This window comes from Protopterus annectens, chromosome 1.part0, assembly GCF_019279795.1.
Source record: "Protopterus annectens isolate FY-2018-M chromosome 1.part0, PAN1.0, whole genome shotgun sequence".
In the NCBI taxonomy this organism is placed as follows: domain Eukaryota; kingdom Metazoa; phylum Chordata; order Ceratodontiformes; family Protopteridae; genus Protopterus; species Protopterus annectens.
The window spans coordinates 1,256,105,022-1,256,129,092 of NC_056725.1; the positions used below are offsets into that span (position 1 = coordinate 1,256,105,022).

Genomic DNA, 24,071 nt, shown 5'->3' on the forward strand with positions numbered 1-24,071 from the left:
ACCTAATAATATAGAAATTGCAGTATTTGCCACTATTGCACATTGCTTACTATCACCCAAACATGGTGCCCGGCATTGCGCACCCTCACCTACCATGTTTGCATGATGGTAAATGATGCACAACATTGTCAAATGTTGCAAATCCAAAATGTGCATACTCCCAGTAAGCATGAGACATGCAGTAGGTGGGAAACAGCAACATATAAACTGAAATTGGTCAGAAATGCTCATTAGACATTGAGCTTGAACTATGGCAGGCATGTCTGGAGTTGTTGGAGAGGGTGTGTGCTTTCAGGTGCAATGTTGGGGTGTCCAGGAGTCCAAGATTTTGTTAGACTCGTAGTTAGGGAGCATGGATCCAGGTTGGTGCCGCATGACTATTCCATTTCAGAATATAGATCTCAAGGCTGGAATAGTGTTGCTAGGGCCTTAACCAGTGGGACAGGTATCCACCACACAGGTGAGTAATGCAGACATCATTCTGATGACCTGTGGAGGAGGAAGCGTGATACCTTTGACCTTTGGATTGAGGAATGTTGGGCAGGGGACATCCCAAAGATGTGTAAGTATCAATTTTATAGAGTAATTGTAAGAGTTAAAAGCTGAATATAATCAAGACCGGTATTCATAATGGTGTTCTTTTCTGTTTTTTCTACAGCTGGTGAGGAGAGATTCTCAAATGTTTGATCCCATGTCCCGCGTCTAGTAAGGATGCAAGCAGCACGTGATATGTATGCAGCAGAACAGTACTGTCTAAATAATATTATAATAATAATAATTTGTATTGTAACTTTGTAGCATTAAAAGTTAAGGATCGCTTATTTGGTATTTAATAGAGTTGTATCAAATTGAGCATGCGTATCACAACTGTAAAATAAACTATGCACGCCTTAGAATGTAGCACAAAGCAATGGTGCCATTTTCTCAAGTAACAGTGGGCATCCATCTGTAAACTGTAAAAGGAAAAGTTTTCATGCAGTTGTCTGTAGGACAAATGAAAAGTACAGTATTTTAGCGTAGTCATCGGTTGTGGGTTCAAAAACCACACTTCCCAAATATAGAATACTTTTATGTTTTCATCATTATTGAAATGTAACTTCATACTGCTATACCAGTGGCACAAATTACCTTCTGTAGTAATCTGTAATCAGTGTAAGTGGGACATGCATATGTGCAATGTATGCTCACGTCAAGGACTGGTGGCTACAATTTGTAGTATAATGTGTCTCTGTTATAAAATGGGCTATCGTAAAAGTAAAGAAGAAACTTGTTAGGAGTTTATAGTGTTAAACGTAAAGATAGCAGGATAGAGTCAAATAATTGTATCAATGCCTTCTATGTCATGTATGAAGTTACTAATGTTCTCCCTTTTTTTATCTCACCCCAACCCTTTTCTCTGTTTTTTGTTTTTTTTTGGAGGTGGTTTATTGTTTTCTTTTTTGTTTTGTGTGTTTACTTTTTATTTTTTGGTTTTCCCAGAGTACAGTGGGATAAGACTGTCCCACAGGATCCACCTGCCCCTAGTCCACTGGCTACAGCATCGCTGTAGTACAGTGAGCTTATCACCATACTAATATTCAAATCTCCCAAAAAACACAAATGACACAGAAATAACTTTTATCTCGATTATTTTACTATACAACAGTATTGAACTGGTCATATAACAAAGCCTACCTGGAAGATTTTCCTGGGACTGAGGAGGAGTTGCAACCACATCAATGACATATTGTGGGCCACTCTGTTGTGAGTTGTCCTGTGTCAGAAGATTCACCAGGAATTCCTCACTGGGGGGTGAGAGGTGGTTCCTCAGCAGGCCCACCTTCTGGTCTCAGGCAACAGCATCTGAATGCCTCCATGCAGATGTGAGCATGTCAGTGGCCTTGTGGTGCACCTGCTCATAAGTACAGCTGTGGCTCTCTATGACATTTCTGTTAGCAATGATTTGCTGTCATATCCTCAGCCTTCCTTCCCAAGAAGAAAAGTGCAATGTTGATGTAGCACATCCACTATTATTGTGTTTTCTGCAACACTGAAGTGGGCCTGCAAAACTCACCCCCCTCTGCCACTGCTCCCAGAAGGTACTGCAGGCCTATTCTCCAGGGCAGAACTACCTGAGGCACTTGGTAGTGCAGGATTGGCAGAGGAGGTGCTACCAGGTACTGCACCAGATGTGCTGGGCAGCGGTGCTGTAGCTGGGGGTGGGCAGCGGTGCTGTAGCTGGTGGAGTGGAGGCAGGTGGATCCCATGGGACAGTCCTACCCTGCTATACAGTGGGGGAAAGAAAAAAAAAAACAAAAAGAAAAAAGAAAATAAGTGTTGGGGTGACAGATTGCACAAGCTGTCTTATTTGCTTGTTTATGCTGAGGAGAGTGGTCTTCCATTTCTGAGTTCTCACTTTTGTATTTGTAGACAGAAGCTTCTTTTGCTTACTGTATAACCTATTAATGAAAGATGTGTGTCAGTCCAGGACAAGATAACAGTGTCCCACAGGCTGGTGTAAGAGGCTTACTGTAAAGTCTAGCAACAGCTCACAGACACACAAACCAACCCGCATTTGACTGCAGTGAGAATAGAACTTCTACATATTTAAGTACACACACTACAGGTACCACAGCTCAAGTCTGACTTGAAGTGTGTCAGACTACATTTTATACATGATGGCATCAGTGGTGTCTGTTGAGGACAAGATAACAGGCTGCTGTAAAGCCCAGGAATAGTATACACACACACACACACACACACACACACACACACACACACACACACACAAACAAATCACCCCCATGTGACTACAGTGAGAACAGAATACAGTACTTAATGCATACGCCACAGCACAAGTCTGATTTTGTCAGGACTGCAGGTGAACTTATAGTAGATGACATTGGCGGGCCATGTGGGAGACAAGATGTTTGGAGGCCTGCATGAAATGGATGTGTAGACTTTTGCAAATCTCAAAAAAGGGGCAAGCCATGCCATTGGAGAGGCAACTGTGGGATACACACTTCTGCTCTTCTGTGTAGACACACACACATCCAGTTGACTATAGTGAGAATAGAACCCCTACCTCTTTAAGGACACAGACTACAGAACACAGGACTTAACACATGCACCATGGCACAAATCTGATTTTGTCAGGACTGCAGTTGAACTTATAGAAAATGACATCAGCAGGCAATGTGGGAGACAAGAGGTTGGGAGGCCTGCATGAAATGGATATGTAGGCTTTTGCAAGTCTCAAAAAAGGGGCAAGCCGTGCCATTGGAGAATTAACTGTGAGATACACACTTCTGCTCTTCTGTGTAGACACACACACATATCTCCAGTTGACTGCAGTGAAAATAGAACTCCTATCTTTTTAAGGACACAGATTATAGAACACAGTACTTAATGTACATGCCACAGCACAAGTCTGATTTTGTCAGGACTGCAGGTGAACTTATAGTAGGTAACATTGGCAGACCATGTGGGAGAGATGAAGTTGGGAGACCTGCATGAAATAGATGTGTAGGCTTTTGCATGTCTCAAAAAAGTGGCAAGCCATGCCATGGGAGATGTAACTGTGGGATACACACTTCTGCTCTTTTCTATAAACAGACACACACACACACACACACACACACACACACACACACACACACACACACACACACACACACACACACACACACACACACACACACACACACACACACACACACACACACACACACACACACACACACACAGTTCACTGCCATGAGAATAGAGCCCCTACCTATCTAAGGACATAGTCTACAGTACTTATCATACATGCCATGGCACAAGTCTGATTTTAACAGGACAACAGGTAAACTTACAGTAGATGACACCGACAGGCCATGTGGGAGACATGAAGTTGGGAAGCCTGCATAGGTACATTGCTTCATAGTGTCATCTGAGGCTAGTAGCCTAATAGCAGCAGGTTGTTTGGAAGCCTAGTTGTGTAACAACATAAGTACCTTTATTGGGTATATATGGATTCCTATTACAAGAATGAAAGTTCATAACTTTGAACTTGTAATAGGAAGCCTCACTTACACGAAAGTTCACTTTAACGAAAGTGAACTTCCACGAAAGTGCACTTCACTGAAAGTACCGCCGCACAGTGGAGGACATCAAAAAACAAGCTATGTCCTCCACTATGGTGTGATACTCATGGACCTTAGGGTTAGGGCATGGGTTAGGGTAAGGGGTTAGTTAGTAAAGCTATTCCCTTACCCTAACCCATGCCCTAACCCTAAGATTTGTGACTATCGCACCATAGTGGAGGACATTGCTATGTCCTTCACTGCGCTGCAGTCATCACGGACCTTAGGGCTAGGGCACAGGTCATGGTAAGGGGATAGCCCTATGGGCTATCCCCTTACCATGACCCGTGCCCTAACCCTAAGGTCCGTGGTACTGCACAGAAGTTCAGTACAATGCCCGTTCATTGTACTGAACTTCGCGTAAGTGCACTTTCGATTAAGTGCACTTTCGCTGCAGTGTGCATTCCATACACTATTTCAATGTAGTGAACCTTCAGTCTAGTGTATGGAATCCATATTTGTCTGTTTGAGTTTTGCAGAGCAAGGCTGTGCTCACCAACAAGTGGTCCTTTCCCTGAGTAAGCACACAACATGATGTATAACACTTTGTATTGTGGTTGATATATGTGTGGAAAAAATACTGAGACCCCAGGGTTGTAGTGCTTGTTTGGGGTGGTTTGGGGGGGGGGGACAAATGGATGTCTTGTAAATATATGACATATAGTTATATTGTGCCATTAATCTGCAGTGTTCCCGCATGTAGTTTTATGTCATACAAAGAAATTGGGCAATAAACAGCTATAATAAAATATCATATATACAATTCCATAGTGCAACGAGCATTGCATTTGCGCACTGTTTAACAAAGTGTACACGCATGCAAGATAGGCTACAAATGCAAGGCACATTGCTAATGGGTTGCTACTATACCCTGGTTCCATCTGCACTTCAGGCCAGCTTTTCGCAATGGCTAAGAGCATTAATTGAATGTATCCATTTTCTATTTTGGGTATCTGCTTTCTAGGGAATCTGTTTTTCCAGTGTTTCCACAATGTTGTACTTCATGCAAACAAAATAAGCTTAGCCAGTTTTTTGGGGGGATGAGAAGACAAATAGGAAAGATACTAAAACTAAGGAACACATATGCAAAATCTGTAAAAGCACAGTAACACTTGATAGTACACATCATAAATCTCTATATATGTCAGGATTTGAACCCTCACACCAATACAGCTTCAGAAAACAGGAGGGATGCCTTAGTCCTCTTGGCCACACAAACAGCTTTGCATCAACAAAATAGAAAGTCATTCTTGACACAAACAACTGCAACAGAATGCACACTGCTATCAAACCATCAGCTGTGATTTGTATATTTAATTCTCTTTACTATATTTGGACATAGAGCAGTTAGTGATCACATTATGCTTACAAATATACAGCTGTGTCTTACCTTTCTGTGTTTCTTGATCATCCATCAGTTATCTATCACATGCAGTGTGTAACCCATTCTATATCATTGGCATTAACATGTGAGAGGATATTAAATGGGAAAATATATGCAGTTGCCAACAAATGAAGTCCAGGTTGGATGGCGCAAACACACTTATACTTTTCTTTTGGGGTAGCGTAACTGAGTTACTGTTATGGCAGAAATAAGGGTACACTCCTCTTCTGTAGGGGGAACAAAGCTCAGTTACTGTAATGACACAAACAAGTCTGAAGTCTGAAACTGCAATGTGTATCATCACTTTGTAACTTCTTTCTTTAATGATTTACCACTACAAAGGTATGGTTTTAAACTGAGGCTATGCAGGGAACATCAGAATTCTTCAGAGGTATGACTGTGTGATTCTTTCATACCTGAGACCTACTAATTCCTAATGGACAAATGTAAGTAAAATAAGTGTCTGGTGTCATATGTGAAGGTATTTTCTGTACAAATCCACCACTATTTACTTGCTTACTATACCAAGTCAGGAAATACAGGGATATGCCATAATATTATTAAAGAATACACTCTATGTTCAGGACTTACCTTGCAAATGCAGCCGTTGACATACCTTTAGTTCAGGGCTGACTCTGTCTGATGCAAGCAGTACACATCCAATACATGGGGAGGTAAAGGTTGTGTGAGTTGCCTAGCATCAATTTTACTATATGTATGTGAGTAGGAGAAAGGTATAAGGTCCCTAAGTGGTCAGTGAGTGTGCTATGCATTGTCTCTTAGCCAAAGAAAGGGCATACCGAGCACACCTACATCTGCCTAAAGGGACAGCAGCTGGGGGGGGGGGGTCATCCTCTGAATCCTCCTCTTACTGTGACTGACATGACCTAGGCATTGGTGGGGGGGATGTGTGTCCCTTCCACTTGCTGATCCTTGCTGCAGCTGTTTCCACGGGGTCAGATTGTGGTGGACAGTACATCCTGTGAATATCTGTGAACATGTGCATGGATTATACTTCAAGGCTGCACCGGATATATCTTGTCACTGGAACCGTGACTTCAGTAGCCCAAACACATGCTCTGTGATGCTTTTAGTTTTAGTGTATGCCTCATTATGGTGTTCTTCAGTGGGTGTGTGTGCACTTCTAATGGGTGTAATCAGCCATAGTTTCAGGGCATAGCCAGCATCCCCCAGTAAATGGCCCTGTGGGATATCCCCCCTAGTAAACATCTGGTACAGTAGTGATGTGTGCCAGATATGGGAGTCATAATAACTGTCAGGTTGCCAGCACACACACATTCAAGATAATTCCCTGCACATTACACACAACATTGCAGTTGATGGAGTGGTATCCCTTGCGGTTAATGTAGATTCTGCCCTGCTCACCAGGTGGTGCCTTAATGTGTACATGAGTGCAATCTATGGCACCCAGTACTTCAGGGTAGTGTGCTACACAGTAAAACAGTTCCACATTGCTGGCTCTCTCTTCAAAACTATGGTAGAAAAATATGTGCTCACTGGCAAGTATGAGCATAGCATTCAGAAATTGGTTGAGGATCCTGGATGCTGATTCCTGTGACACACCTATCATGTCCCCAGTTGGTCTTTGAAAAGTGCCAGTATTTAGTATTCTTAGGGCTACACATACCTTAGTTTCCACTGGGATGGGTTCCTCTCAGTTGGCTCTGGCTATGAGTTGAGGGTGGCAGACATCACAGAGTTCTTGTAATATGTCCTTGTCCACCCTGTAGTACTGTACAATCTCCGGCTCACGTAGCAGCTGGAAAGTTACCCTGGGCCTGAAGACTCTTCTCCTTCTTGGTCTAGGCCTATTATCAGCAGCACCAGCAGCATTGACGTCAACCTCTAGCACATGCAGATGTGGAATAGCTACAGCAACCTCTAGCATTGTATCAATTAAAATTTCCTTGTCTCTACTCCAGTGATATTGAAGGATAAAGGAAAAAACAGAATGGAACTACTCTGGATACTTTATACATTGTTGAATAGCTCCAGTGTATTGGATTGATTGATTAACATGCAATTCATCTGCTTATGCTATAAATAGCATCTATTAAACACACTTGTTCCATGCTCATTAGTGCACTATGCGCAGCTATGCTCAGCTCCGTGCACCTCTGTGCACTGTCGCATAAATAAGATAAGCATAGGAAAAATTAATATTTCCTTCATTCTTGTCATATCACGTACACATGGACCATAAAAAGTGAAGGAAAAGTTCCACCCCTTGTAGTCAAACCCAGGACCATCTATATTACAGCCCTAACACATAAATGTGCTGCCACAGGAATAATTACTTAACAACACAGAGAAACCTCCATTAATTCCTCTGTTTCATGTGGTTGTGCTAAATGCCATATCCTGCAAACAATGGCAAAGTAAAAAAAAAAAAAAGGGAAACCAGACAGAAACCACACATTGTTATGGACAAATAATGAGGATGACACAGAACTTGGGAATTGTGCACTGCTTACAGGCACTTTCACCTCTCCCAGTTCTACATGTTTAGCTCTGCAAGTGTAACCTGACACATCCCCCTGATGTTAGCATTCAGTGTTGCCATGCATTCTACATGAATACTGAGAAAGTGCCTACATGAAGAGAACATCCCTACATGGTTACTCTTGTTTGAGATTCAACAGTTCTAATGTGTTTTGACTTCATTTGCATCTTCACCATACTGACAGCCTGGAAGCTACATGTTTACCAACCATGTAGGCCGGGAAACTGCACAGGAGCCCATGTTGTAGCAGGGAAATACTGTAATCCATCAGCTACATCTTGCATATGCTTGCATTACAGTATAATCCTCTGTTTCATGGAGTTTTCCACATTTTAACAGCCTGCATTACTTACAAGTATATTCTTCATTTGGGAGGTGTGGGAGGGAAGCTACATTTATGTCATGCACCCAAAGTGGAATTATTATGAGTCTTACACTGATTTTCTAGCATCCACCTTGTGTAATTAGGTCGGAATTTGTGTGGTGTTACATGTTAAGGGCAGTACTGTACTAATGTAAGAGCTTTTACTTGCTGTTATTTCCATGTAGACTGACTCCTTTCTGTGGCTGTATTTGGAAAGTTTTGGAATACATATCCAACAAGAACATTGAGTTTACACGGTTGCTTTAGAGGTTGTTGAATCACTCCATCGTGTTGATTTGCTTCATTAGCATAAAATTCAGCTTCTTATGCTGCAAAATTTCCATATTTGAGTGTGAGTGTGTGCTGCAGAGTGCCTCTATGTGGAGTTTACTGAATTTAAAACTTTTTGTGGCCATATGTGCATCATGTCTTGATGCCCACAGGGTAAAAAATGATCATGCAAGCTTTATTGAATCCCCCCATAGTGCAAGATAAGATTAGGAAAATTTTGAAGACAATTTATATAATGATTTTATGCATAATAGGAAACCATTCTATGGATACATAAGCTGTGGTAGAAGTAAACACATGCAAATTGATAAACTGTGTGTAGATTCTAAAATTTATTCTCAGACACAACAGATTTTAGATATATTTGCAAAGTCTTATGCATAGCAGTTTGGCTCCTTAAGGAGGGTGATAAATTGCCTAGTGACATTCAGGTAACCTCAGATACTGCAATCAAATTAGATTATATTGAAAAAGAACTATGCACACTGGATCTAAACAAAACAGGGAGGAGATGGCATTAGTAATAATTCCATGAGAACATTCTGGCATAAACTTACAGTACCATTATATCTGTAATTTGCTAAGTCACAAAAATATGTGGAGATGCCCCAAGACTCGAGACATGCATTTATTAAACCTGTATTTCAGAGAAAGGGAAGCAAGCCAAAGAGACATACAGACCCATGTGTTTACTATATTGGACAGATTACTGTTAGAATTGGAAAGATCGGGACTTGAAACCATATATCAGCTTGCGTATGTTGAAAATAGATTTATTACCATCTATAACATGATGTCCTATAACAATACATTTAACAGCTATGAATGAAAAATTGTGCTGTGATGTAAATATCAAATAAAAGATAAAATACCAACCTATTGATTGCATAAAAGGGAAATCTTTACCAACAACAAAATTCTGTATGGTGCAGGAAAACCTGCTAACATGCTACCTTGTCTCCTAGACAGTCCTTGATGGTGGTACTAAAAAGCTGTCACTAATGGGAGTTCACACAGCACCAGAACACCTAATTACCATAATGGGGTAATGACCTCTGGTTGACCCTTATGCCTCTGACTCACACGATGATGGTGAGTCACAGCACAGCAGTGTAAGGCAGTTACTTATGGCACAGGACACCTTAGGTACGGCAGACAGTACTTTGCCTAATTGTGCCCTACAATGCTGTATCATGTTGCACTGTCATGCTGCACAGAGCTGACTGCCAGCCCAAGCACAGGGCTGCGTAGTATGTATCAGAATACAAAACACTCCTATGCACTATTCACTAAAACTGGAAGATTTTTATACACTATTGTGCACTATAGTGGTACACTTTTTTTGGACTCCACAAGAAATGGTTTATTTATGAAACACATCTTGGAAGCTCTCATCTAATCCTGCTTTAGGTTCATATATGCCATACATTTGTTTTCCTGTCATGGGTAGTAGTAAAGCAATTATCTGTCATCTGCTGCTATGCTTAGAGCCTTTCTACACTTCAAAAATCTGAGTTGCCACTTGTTCCAAAGTGAGCTTACATTCTAAATGTTGCAGACTGTTTCTGACAACTGCAGACTATTATACAATGACCCCCCCCCATTAATATTCCAAAACGTGCACAATGATTGGTCAGTGTGCGTGTTGTAAGTCAGACTTATACTAATGGAAAAAGGTCCAGTCACCCAGACTTTTTCCATTAGTATGCCTTTTGTTTTTTTTTTTTTTTGGACAGCAACGGAGAACGGAAGAGTTCCGTTGCTGTTATCTCGCTATGTGAAACGAGTTTAAATTGAGGCACCAATTGAGACACCAAGGCTTAAAGGCAAGAGATGAGACCCTGCATTAATGCAAACATATATGTTTGTGGGGGTGTTGAAGAATGAAAGGGTTGTAATCCGAACCATTTGATGACTGTTTGTACTCAGCATTTCTCAGGGAAGTTCACATGACAAAATGTAAAATGGTGGTGGTGCACAGGGATAAAGGAGTTAACAGATAAGTGAAATCCTAGCAAGGAGAGATTTGGAACCTGAGGGTTGTAGAAGTAGATTCATCCAGTGCCCAATAGTTATGTGACACCCAACATTGTGATAATACATAACTGATAGAATTGTGAATAGTTGACCAAAGCCCTATGGGCTAGATTATTCTCCAACCAAAAGTTGCAATAACCTTGGAATTAATTATAGAAGTATAAATGTGAAGGAGGGCATTGAGTTTGGGGGGGGGGGGCTTGCCTCTGATGAAAATAAAAAATCAGAATTTTTTTTTAAGCTATGTTGTTGTAGCATTTCTTTCATTCAGTTTCAGAGATAGAGTTTTCAGGTAACTGCCCAGAAGTCAAATTAATCAGCTTTCACATGCATCTATATTCTGATGGAATAAACTGAAGTTCTAACACAGGTAGAGATGTACTTGTTTAACATCCATAAAAACATGTATAATGTATTTCAGAAACTGAAGATGGCAAGTATGTACAAAGGTGACCACAAAGCTGACCTGCATTAACTGGTGCTGACAGAAAAATAACCTTCAAAGAAAATATAACGTTTACAGATGTCAGTTACTAGGAAAAAAGACTGGCACCAATTTGTCACTAGACACGTGACTCTGTTATTTTTCCTTATTATAACTGATTAGCTAGGGTTTCAGTATTATCACAGTAAGTGGCATGCACTTCAATAACAGTGAGGCTTCAAACTTTGGAATACAAGCGAGACTAAGAAAACTGGACAAGATTAGGAAGAACAGCATATCAATAAACAGTAAAAAATCACGGAACAGCCAGCAATATTGGCCTCTTCATTAGGGTATGTGTATACAGTTTAGAATTTAACCCCAACAATTGCAGTCTGTGGAGTGATATAGGAATATATACAAATATCAGGGATGGAATATATACCACTAACAGAGTGGCTGCCATTTTTATTGTCAATGTCCAACAGACATTTAGAAGCAGGATTGGTCTATTTATAAAATGTGTAAAAATGCATAGCAGCTTTAGGATAGCCTTGCTAGACTAAAAAAGTAGCTGGCAACATAACAGCTGGAATCAGTTCAAACAAGTGCACAGTTAAAGAGTTAGTTTCATAAAAGAGCAGTTACCAACCAGAAAAATATACAGTTCGCTACTTCAGAGCAAATAAACAATGGTGTAGTGCTTATTGCAGAGAAACAAGTATTGTGGAATAGAGGGAAAAAAATCATTTGTTCCAGAAGAATTATAGACTGTATTTGAGGTTTTGTGAAAAAAAAAATAAAGCTGTAAAATTTGAAGCCAAATGTAAAACAGTTATTATAAAGACTGGCCTCGTGTATTATGTCAGTTTCATTGCACAGTGTTATCCAAAAGGTGATTTAATGGCCAGCTTGCAAAATCATATTTCAGGAAAAATGACTGTCATAGACTGCATTCTAAAAACTTGATCCCAAAATGTACAGCAAGTGTTCAAACATAACTTTACAAGTTTCTAACATTTTAATCTTAGATGTCAAGTAGTTTTTGAATAGTTTACCAAAATAAATGCAGGCTCACAAGTGGCCAGTTATTAATGGCTTGTGGGCACAGTTTCACAATATTCATATTAGGACATTATCTACTGAAAAAAAAGTATGTGGCATTGCAGGGTTTTCTGCTGGAAAATGTTTTATTGTTCACTCCATATGATTATTTTTAGGCTGGAGTTACATAACTTAAACTTCATGAAGTAAATCGGTATTGATGGCTATATTTAAAATGTGATATTAGAATATTAGAAACTGGCAAAGTTATGTGTGAACATTTGCTCTATCAGCAACAAGTTCGTACTTTTCCAAGTGGCAGTAGTACTGGATCATATTCTCAAACTACATACCATATAGTTTGAGTTCATAAACTGTGACCCTGTCATTAAATTACATCATTTCTGTGTGCGAATTGTACAGGAGCACTGCCGTACTTCATAAAATAGGAATAGGATTGCATCAATGGAATGGTGAAATACCAGTCTCAAATTGTCAAAAACTTGCCATATTATGGTCATTTTTGGAAATGATAATTGAATAACTTTGAACCAGTAATCAATAATAAAATACACAGTATTAGCCTCTTACTTTGGTTTTACTTTCCAGGAATAAAAGCCTGTCATCCCCAAAAGTAAGTATAGGTGGTGGATTTGTTGGTTTGTAATGTGAGACTCATGAGACATGTAGAGACAGACAGACATTGTTTTTTATTTCAAGGAAAGTGCCAGTGTTGAAATGTTAATAGAAGGGAAAGTGAGTCTTACAATGTCATTAAAGGAATAGAAAGGGCAACAGTAAATTGTTTCCTTAACTTGACATTGAAAAAATGAGGAAGAAAGTGTTTCCTTAATTGATGAGAACATAGATGCATGAACACTTGTCAATGCTATTATTTTATAGAGCCAGCATTGGGAGACGGTGCATAATACTCCTTTTCCAACTCCATTTAAAGTGAATTGGGGAAAGATGCAAGCATTGGGTGAATAGTGTGATACTGTTTACTTACTACAACTAATACACTTATTTTCAGAAGATAAGCTTTTTTTGTTTTTAACTATATGCCAGGAATTTTGCTTTATGCTTTGGTTTAAGTCATGGAACTGTTTGATATTATATGTTGCTGCAGTTTCATTGTACCTTTAACTGGGGATGAAGCCTGTTTTATTTTTACTTCAGAAGTTAGATGATGAATTTGGATGGCCACTGTGATGCAGCAGTTAGCATTGTCACCTGACAGCAAAAGGTTCTCTGGTTTGATCCTTGGCTGGGGTGCCTCCTGTGCGGAGTCTGCATGTCCTCCCTGTGGTCATGTGGGTTTCCTCTGGGTGCTCTGGTTTCCTCCCAAAGACATGCTGTAGGTGGACTGGACACTCTAAATTGGCCCTAGGCATGAGTGCATGCATGTGTGTGCCTTCTGTGGAAGGTTGGGCGCTGGGCTGGTAACTCGACACTGTAAAACTCCACTAGCAATCATGAGCGGACAGGTGATCCACTGTGGCAACTCCTAATTGGGAAAAGTCAGAAGAAGTTAGATGATAAATTTGTGAGCATTATTTTAGACATTAATGCTTCCTGTTGGGGGGGGGGGGTTGAAGTGTTTTCATGACTACCCCACTCATTTGATCAGCTTTGTTTTGTTAGCAGTATTTGACTGTTTGCAGTAGATTAAGTGTTCATATTATCTATGCATTGTGCAGTTGTGCATAGTTGTAACTTGTTTCAGCCCTGTAATGAGTTTGTGCTTATTTTCAATGATGACTTCAGAGAGTGGAAAGTCATTTCCTCTGACTGCCTGTAAGAGCATTGCTTAAACACCTACTCTTCAATGAATGGGCAGTATGTATGTATGTATGTATGTATGTATGTATGAATGTATGAATGTATGTATGTATATATGTATTCTGTCCCTATTCTCTTGCTCATATATGCCCTTTTTTATGGCTGTAAATACCAGCTCGCATGTACACATATGCTTATTTTATCAGTACACTGGTTAGCAGCTGCTGAGACTGTTTTTATTTACAACCTTTTCCTTACTTGGCTTATGTAAGTCATATGGCTAACAAGTTTGGTCAATCAGTCTTTTATCACCTACATCAGTGATGTACTCTCTTATTATGTTGTATGTGTAGGTGGTGAATTAAACGGTGATTTTAAAGTAAGTCGACCTCATTCCAATTGTGACTTGACTAGTATTGTGGTTATTCTCCTTCAGGACTAGGTCCCCAGGCTTTATGCTTCCACAACATGGTTCAAGGTAGATTCAATCTGCAGCATTTCAGCGTCTCTTTTTTTATGACTATGATTTATTCACCTCACTAGTTGAATACCAAGCTTTTCCATCAAATTCTATTTATTCTTAATTCAACAGTTTGCATGCCTATTAATGTTATCTGTCCTTGTCTGTGGATAGAGCTGTCTGATTTAGGTTCAAGTTTACACTGTGACCTTCATTTGCATGTATCCACTTTCATATACTGGACTTGTTGATGCCCATATGTTTTACTAGCTTGAAATATTATCTGCGGTTTTTTGCTGGATTGCTTTACTGCTTAAAATATATAGTCATTTCCTACTGATACTTAACTGATTTTCATATTTAATCTAAATTCATTGCTCACTTTGTTATTTCACAGATCTGAGTCCTTTTGGCCCCATTGAGATGTCACTGTTAGGGCTTTATCCCTTTGTAGTTGGTAAAAGCATTGCAGCCTTCCATCATTGATTTTGAACAAACTAAAGAATTTATTTATGCATCGTTCAACTGGTCAGCATTAATCAGATCTCTCCTAAAGTTCCATTTTCCTAGGAATGAAGACATTTAGAAGTGTTCCAAGAAATTAACTTTTTTGATTCACATATCCAAAATTTGCAAAACAATGTCCACTGCATTGTTCACTATTACTGAATTAAAGCATCATTTTTAGTCAGTTTAATAAAATATCCTTGGTACCTTGGTCTCATGCCAAGGACAAATGAATTCTTAAACATATCAGATGTTTCTTATGTAACACATCTGGCATCACATGTTTGCAACAGTTCGCTTCAATCAGTTATCACCTCATCAGCTAGTACAACAAAAACACCTATAACAACACATTCCAATTAATCTACCAATTAACACAAACTGTTGCAGAGTTTTATGTTTTCAAATGTTCACTGACTCCTCACATAGAAGTTTATTATTTTTTTTTATTTACTGTCACCATCATATTGTTAAATGTATGCATTTGCTATCTACTTCTGTGTGGCTCAACTCTAAGAAATGTTGCATACTAAATTATTTAATTCTCGTTTTGAATATCTCCAAGACTTATATGCTCATCATCTGTTTTGATTTATTTTCTGTTCTGTTGTTTAAAGGGCACAAACATAGTATCAGATAAATAATGTCTTCTGATTAATGCTACCCTATGTTCTTCTGGATCCCCTTCAGTAGCTTGAAGTTTCAAAACTTCGAACTTCAAAAGGCTGAGACCATAAGATCGAAGTTTTTTCAAACATTTGGAATGTTGATTGCCATACAGCTTAAATTGGGAAATTTGCCATTTTCCTCACTGTAGTGTGATCTCATAGTTGGTATATTTATTAAACAGGTGGGGGTACAGGGGGAGGTTTCTCCCCTGCAAAAATGCAAAAATATTTTTTTGTTGCTTTTATTTTTTTTATTACATTTTCAAAGTTTCAAAACTTCGATCTTATGGTCTCGTCCTTTTGAAGTTCGAAGTTTTGAAACTTCAAGCTTCTGAAGTAGAGCCATTCTTCTACTTATATAACAGTCTCCCTTCTTGATCATATGCATACATACATACATACAATGGATATCGCCCCATTCACTGTCTTGAACAAATCATTATTAATTAATAATAACTATGGACTAACTGGTCCTGGACAGTTGAACATTTTCATTAAACCACTACAAGGTAGAGGCCCCTCGGATATATTATGATAACCAGTAAAAGTTATATTTTAATTCAGCGGCAGTGTTCCATACTGATGACTACCTAAACAGGGTTCTTGGGGGTTTTAGTAAATAGACTTACTCCCAGGAAAGGGGGAAGATAACTCATCTGTAAGACAGCAAAGTGTAACCCTAAGAAAAATATCTACAAAATCTACTGCAGGCTATTCGCACTGTGTGTTAAACATTTGATTATTACAAATCATTAGACAGTAGCACAGAAATGCATTCTAAAATAATTTAATACTAATATTAGAAACTGTTTTTCTTTGCAGGATGTAAGGAGTATTTTAGCATTAGGAGGACTTAAGTCACTCTGGTCAAGTTTTGAAAGTCTTTCAGGTCATCACCAGATAATCATATAGTTCTGCAGGTATATTATAATTCCAAACTCAGAGATTTTAAGTTTTATGAGCCCCAGGCTCACTGATACAAATAATAATAATGATAGTAATTGTAATAATAATAATACCCAGCTTATCTAAGAATATGTTAGACTTCAGGCAACACGTTGGTAGGTGTTAAGTCTATGTTGCAAGGGCTACACAATTTATATAAAAATGAGAAGCTTAATATTAAAAGTAAAATAAATGGACAAGATTTAATAAGGCTAATAATAATCACTTCAAGCAAAAACATGTAGTCTTCAATCTATAATAGTAAGCAAACATAACCCCCTCAACAGATCCCCCTGTATGCTCACAAACACAAACGTATGAAAATTTTAAGCGTGGGTTGGAGAGCCATAACTTCATGTACAAGAACTTTACAGAACATATGCAGAAAAACAAAACTTAAACTAGTGCTAAAACAATTAAAAACAGTTTTGCTTGTATCAAAAATACTGTTATCAGTTGTTAGTAAATAGCTGTCCACAAACAGTTAACCAGATGAATAAACTATCTGAGGAGGAGAAACAAATAATATTAAGTAAAAAACAAAGATAAAATGTGACATCATCACACACATTATTAAGCAATTTAGAACACACACAGAGAAAACAGATGCTACAGAAAACTGCTCTATCTGAAAAATTCTTGAGTAATGTCTCAAAATAATTTAGTATATTGCATAGTTGGAATAATTCAGGAAAATAAGCAAGCCAGGAGGAAAAGTGCACATCTTGCCAAATGGCATACATTGGTTGTGTACACAGGACAGAGTCTGAAATGCAGGCTGGGTGTTAATGTAATTAATTAGGTATGGGCAATGGAATAACTGGTGGGACAAAACTGGAACATGAAAAATGGTTTGAGTGATGTCCTAATTCGTCAATATGTTTTTTCTCTGCTTTGTTGCTAAAGCAAAATTACATGCAACCGATTTTTGTGGTCACAGAGCATTTAATGTAGTACCCCTTAGTCAGAAGTTATTCAGAGAACTAGTTACATTATGGTCAGGATTTAATAGACCCTATTTGCGTAGTGGAATGATATGCACACAATAGCGTGCTGATTTGTATTCAGTAAGCAGCTCACCACAACATGTAGAGCCGCGCAAATAGGGTAAACATCATGGCATGCTAATTATTACATAAGCTGTTGAATTGTATGCTAAACCAAACTGAAATAGTTGGCACAGTAGAGGGAAAAAACAAAATAAATGCTCACAGTGATCTCAAAAAGTAAAAATAAAAACAAAAAAACTTTTTTTAGCTTTTCAACCTCCAGCGGTATTTTAATTAATTTTAATTCGTATTTATAATTATATTAAAGTATTTACTATTGCTATACACTTGAGAAGTAGGTCTATCTATTGTTTTCCTGTTATTCATTAGTTATTGTTCTTCTGCTTACACTTTGTAAACAATTTTGAGCACTAATTATGTAATGTATTTTAAGGTATTTGTATAGTAACCTGAGTTGTTTCTTTAAATGGTGTAAAGTGGTAATTGATTGACTTTTTATTTAATAATGATGTTCATTTAGAATATATGTAAGGGGGGGGGGTTAGTTCAGCTCAGTAGCTGATGAAGTCCAAAGTATTGGATGAAAATGTGGTGATCCTGTTAAGCATTTATGTCTGGTTTGATACTGGATTAAAGTTTTTATTTTTATTTTTTATTTTTACTATTTGAGATTGGCTGTGAGTGGTTGCTTTGCTTTTTCCTTCAACTATTTCAGTTTAGTTTGGTGTATATGAGTCTCTTTGGAGCTTGTTTTGCTGGTTGACATGTTTATCTTTTTTTTCTTTTTATGTGTTGAACAGTATGCTACTCAACAGATTCAAGATGGCAGAGCTATTCAACAAGCTATAAAGCAATCATGTACACTTGGTGTAGCCTTCTTCCTTGTATTCCAAAACCTATTAGAATACAGATACAGAAACAGCACTGGAAGAAAAGTATGCTAGGGGCTGCTGCTGCTCTTCTTCATATAGGTTTATAGTTTCATATGTAGGTACTAGGCTATCGGCCCTGGGGCCTATATAAGCCTAGCCAAAAAGATTCCCTGGCTTTCGCCACCCAAGAAAATTATTTTCTTGTGCCCTTGTCGAGCAGCACCATAGAAGTGATCCCCAGGGTGAATTTTTTATTTCCCATCCAGTCATCAAGATTTTTCTTAAAGAGGGCCAATAAGGAGCTTTGCTTGACATGAATGGGTAGTTTGTTTCAGAGTAAGGAAAGTTTCTGGGACAGGAATCTATCCCTCCATTATGCTCTGTTTATTGTGGTGACAAGGTTTATGTCCATGGAGTGTGTGGTTCGGAGAGACTGGTAGCATTACAAACAGCTCTGGGTTTGACATAGCTTTGTATGTTAGGCAGAGTTTGCCTCTGAGTAGACGATATGTGACGGAGTAGAGCTGGAGTTTTTTTAGATGGTCTGCGTATGGAATCTATTTGAGGCTGGTAATCCTCTTAGTGAGGTATTTCTGTGGCCTTTCCAATTATTATAGGTGTCTTGTGAGATACATGCCAAACGGGGCATTGTACTCTGTAATGGGTCTGATGAGGGATGAGTAGAGAGGAACAATAACCTCCTTTTTTCTAGAGGAGAACCCTTTTGTGATGAGGTGTGCCATGTAGAAGGATTTCCTGACTACTGTGGCGATGTGGTTATCAAAGGAGAGACTACTGTCCACCTGTGTCCTGAGGTCTCTTATCACACTTTAAGTGTTTAGTGAGCTACTGCCTATGTGGTAGTGCATGGGTACCAAGTTTTTCCCAAAGGGGATGACAATGCACTTCTTGGCATTGAGTTTGAGGCCATGACTTTGACACCAAGCATCTGTCTCTGTGAGGCCCTCATTAGGTGATTCTAGTATGATTCCCAGTTTGCAGTCATCTGTGAACTTTGTTAGCCAAAGGCCTTCTGTATTGGCCTGCACTTCTGAGAAGTAGATGCCGAACAGGAGAAGACCCACTCCCGGAACTCTGCATTCTCTGTTGTCCTTGCCTGACAGCAAGGGCAAACCAATGGAAACCAATACCCGTGGAGACCAAGTATGGGTTGCACTTAGAATATAAACTGCAGGAACCTTTCAATTACCCACAAGGGACATACAGGGGATGTCACAGGCATCAGTATCCAGGATCCTACACCATTTCCTGAATGTTGTGCTACAGCATGCCAGTGACTATATATATTTTTTCCATGCACCCAAGGACAGAGCTAGAACTATGCATGATTTCTACCCCATAGCACACTTCCCTGAAGTCCTGGGTGCCATAGAGTGTAAGCACATTGAGATAAGAGCACCACCCTGGGAGCAGAGAAGGTTCTACATCAACTGAAAGAGGTTCCACTCCATTAACTGCCATGTTGTGTGTAATGCTAAAGGAATCATCCTAAATGTATGTGCTGGCAACCCTGGCAGTTACCACTACTCTCGTATCTGGCAAAACTTACAGCTCTACCAGAGGTTTTCCAGGGGTGATGTCCCACAAGTCCATTTACTTGGGGATGCAGGGGATGCACTTGAACTATGGCTGATGATGCCCATCAGAAATGTACACTCACCCACACAGAAATGCTATAGTGAGGCCACATGCTCAAACAAGAAATATAATGGAACATGTGTTTGGACTGTTAAAGTCACTATTTCACTGCCTAGAGACATTGGGGGAGTCTGCAATATGATCTTAGTATGTGTGCCAAAATCATCACAGTCTGTGCTATCCTACACAATGTCATCCTGTGAAAGTGGGTGCAACAGGAACACCAAAGGCTAGGAGAAAACATTCCACTACCACTGGCAAGGTCAGAAAATCCACATGCAGGTGAGGAGTCAGAGGGAACCCCCCCCCAGCTGCTATGGTTGTAGACATAGGCATGCACAATATGCCCTTACCCTGGCCAAGAGGCAAAGGATAGCACATGTGCTGACCACCTAAGGGGTACACATTTCATCCTATGCACATATATACAGTAAAATTGATGCCAGGCAATGCTCATTACTTTTATTTCCCCATGTAATTGCTGTTTATTGCTAGCATCAGAAAGAGTCAGCCCAGAATGATAACAGTTATAACTGCAGGACTATCAAAGTAAGTGTTAAAATGGTAATAGAAAAATAAATGTGTAAGAACATGAAAGAATGGCAGATACCTGGCAAACTGTTAATTGTAAATGTATCCAAATAGTATGTGTGTAAGTTGTCCAGCAATGCCATCAATACCTGACATGATTGACATCTGAATCTGGGAATCTTGAGGCAATGTTATAACTGCCTCATGTACACAGACAACCCTCTCCTCCTCCCACATAACACAAATACTTGTGAGAGATGCAGCTATTTAGCCAAACTGGAGGATGAGCTCTCTCAACTCAGGACTGGCAAGACCAGACAAGAGGAGAAGGCAACTACACACACCACAAAACCAGCCTCACATAATGCTACCACTCCACTGAATCAAACACATAAACACACAAAGACATACTCGGAGGCTCTGAGTAAAAATTTACCTAAACAGCAGAGGCCTCCAAAGCAGACACCCAAACAACTGCTACCTCAAGACACCCCACAAGCAACACATAAACCACAAAAGCAGTGTGCAAAGCAGTCACAGCCCTTAAGGCCAAATACAACACCAAACATACTTGTCATAGGTGACTCCATAGTCAGACACACTGACGTCCCACTCACCAGGCTGAACAAGGAGAGGGTCACAGTAAGCTGCCTATCGGGCTAGAATCCGCCACATAACACAGGCACTCGGGTCACTCCACGGCAAGTACAAATATGACACAGTCATTGTCCATGCTGGTGTGAACGACCTGAGACGTACCTCCCTGGACTACATGAAAAGAGACATAGAGGAGCTCTCTGATTATGTAGCCCAGCCAGGTATGACCCTAACCCTGAGCAGTATCCTTCCTTCACCAAGAATGATGCCACAATATAGAGACAAGATGATCAGCTTTAACAATTGGCTTAATGTCTGGTGTCATTCAAAGGGGATCCAGTGTCTGTCTGCCTGGGATGACATGCTTGACAAGCCACGCTGCTTCGCAAGGGACGGCTTGCACCTGTCACCCCTGGGATTCCGGATATTGGCTAAGGCTCTTGCCACCCCCATAGTGCCTTTTTTAGGCAAGGCTCAAATTCTAAACCTACCACCCTACAGGCCACCCTCTCAAACTCAGGAACCCCACACAGCCTTCCTGAAGACACTGGAGGGTATAAATGTATCTCCAAACACCATCATATTGGGTGACTTCAACTACCCGAATATAGACTGGGAACATTACTCAAGCCCAAACTTTCTAGCCCAACGGTTCCTGGAGTTCATAAATTCAAATGCCATGGAACAGCTAGTCACTGTTCCCACAAGAGGAGAAAATATACTAGATCTCATTGTCACAAACATGGGGACAAAATGCTCCACACAGTATATCCCTCATTGGTGAGATCTGATCATAAACTAATCTCACTGGAAATCCACATCCGCCCCACCCCAAACAAAAAGACCATAGTGAAGAACTTCTCTAAAGCAAACTTCACACTACTCAAGACTGGTGTGGTATCCTTCAAGGCCCCTGAGCCAGAGGAAACCACAACCCAAGCTCTGGAAGCCCTTACAAATGCCTTCTATGAACACCTCCAGGACTGCATGGATCAGGCAATCCCAAATAAAACCAAGACTCTTTCCACAAAGGGCAAGCGTCCAGTCTGGTGGACCCCAGCCATTAACAAACTTTACAATAAGAGGAGAAAGCTATTACATGATAGAACAAAATCCATAAAAAGTCACCCCTGATCATTATTAGTAAAAAATACGAGCACTCATAAAATCAACTAAGGCCAATTTTGAGAGAAAAATTGCCATGGATTCAAAGGACAATCATAAGGCCTTTTTCAGCTATGTTAGGAACCTGGGTGGAAACTCCCAGATATGCTCAGAATTAGTCCAAAATGATACAAAATTACTGAACCCACAGACATTGCCAACATACTGGCAGACAGGTTCAGTGCAAACTTCACCCCTCTCCCCTAAAGGAGAGATAACTATCCCAGCCGAGTGTAGCCTCCCGGACATCTCAAATTCGCAGGTGAAAGCTGCTCTCTCTAAAGCTAAAAACACAGCATCAATGGGACCGGATGGTGTCCCCGGCTGTGTGCTACACGAGCTAAATGAGGAATTAAACCCACATAAGGCAGCTGTTTAATCTCAGCCTTACCACAGGATACGTGCCCAAGGGTGGCGTCACGGCAACTGTGGTCCCACTCCACAAAGGCGCCTCTCGGACCCTGGTAATTACCGCCCCATAAGCAACAAGTCTAGTCTGCAAAGCTATGGAGAGGATCATAATGGAGCTCATAAACAAAGATATAGGGACTTGCAGACATTGGACCCGACCCAGTTTGGCTTTGTCAAGGGAAGATCATGCCTTTTGAACTTGGTCGACTTCTTGAAACAGTCACCAAGGCCATTGATGAGGAAAGGCAGTCCATACAGCCTACCTTGACCTTGCAAAGGCTTCGACACAATACCCCACTCGGGTATTGTAGAAAAACTTACCAGCTTAAATGTAAACCCATATGTCACAAGATGGGTTGCAAACTGGCTTAAGGACAGAACCCACAGGGTTAGAGTTGCTGGCGCTGTGTCAGACTCCAAGCCGGTCACAAGTGGTGTCCCACAGGGCTCGGTCCTTGGCCCCTATTGTTTGGCATCTACTTCTCAGAAGTACAGGCCAACATGGGAGGACTTTGGCTGACAAAGTTTGCAGGCGACTGCAAACTGGGCGCCATAGTGGAAAGTGCATCGGACATGGATATCCTTCAGAAGGGACTCACGGAAACAGATAGCTGGTGCCAGAGCCATGGCCTGAAGTTAAACACCAAAAATGTATAGTCATACCCTTCGGGAAAAACAAGGTAACCCCAAGCTACCATATAGGTGGCAATCCACTAAGCACAGAAGAGGTTATCAGGGACCTGGGGACCCAGGTTGACAGTGGCCTTTCTTTTGACACTCACATTGCTAAAGTGGTTAGAAAGACCTTCTACATTGCCCACCTGATCATGAATGGATTCACATCCAGATCTAGTGAGGTCATTGTTCCCCTGTACTCTTCACTTATCAGACCAATGATCGAGTACAATGCCCCATTCGGGATGTATCTCACCCGACATCTGCAGCAATTGGAGAGACCCCAAAAGTTCCTCACCAAAAGGATAAAGGGACTCCAAAATCTGTCATATGCTGCCAGATTGAAGAAACTCCAGCTCTATTCAGTCGCATACCGTCTCCTCAGAGGTGACATGTGCCTGACATACAAGGCCATGTCCAACCCGGAATTAATGGACATGCTCCACCTCAAAATCCAAATCCACCAAAACCACTAGAGCAAGCGACTTAAACCTTAGCACGGCTATAAATAGGCGTGCTGGAGGGATAGATTTATCACTCAGAGACTCCCTATGCTGTGGAATAAAATCCCGGTCCATGTGAGGCAGAGCACCTCGCTGACTCTGTTCAAGAGAAA

The 24,071-nt window shown here is 40.3% G+C and overlaps 1 protein-coding gene across 2 annotated transcripts in view; it reads left to right on the forward strand.

Annotated features, from left to right (window-relative positions):
* Nucleotides 1-24,071, forward strand: part of PRSS35 (serine protease 35) — a 130,242-nt gene that overhangs the window by 61,925 nt on the left and 44,246 nt on the right. Inside the window, exon 2 of one of the 2 annotated variants that reach the window (XM_044066016.1) lies at nucleotides 659-731. The exons of the other annotated variant lie outside the window; for it this stretch is intronic. Within the exon in view, the coding sequence (XP_043921951.1) occupies nucleotides 712-731 (20 nt within the window). The 5' untranslated portion in view covers nucleotides 659-711. The remainder of the gene's footprint in view (nucleotides 1-658; nucleotides 732-24,071) is intronic. 2 annotated transcript variants of the gene reach the window in all.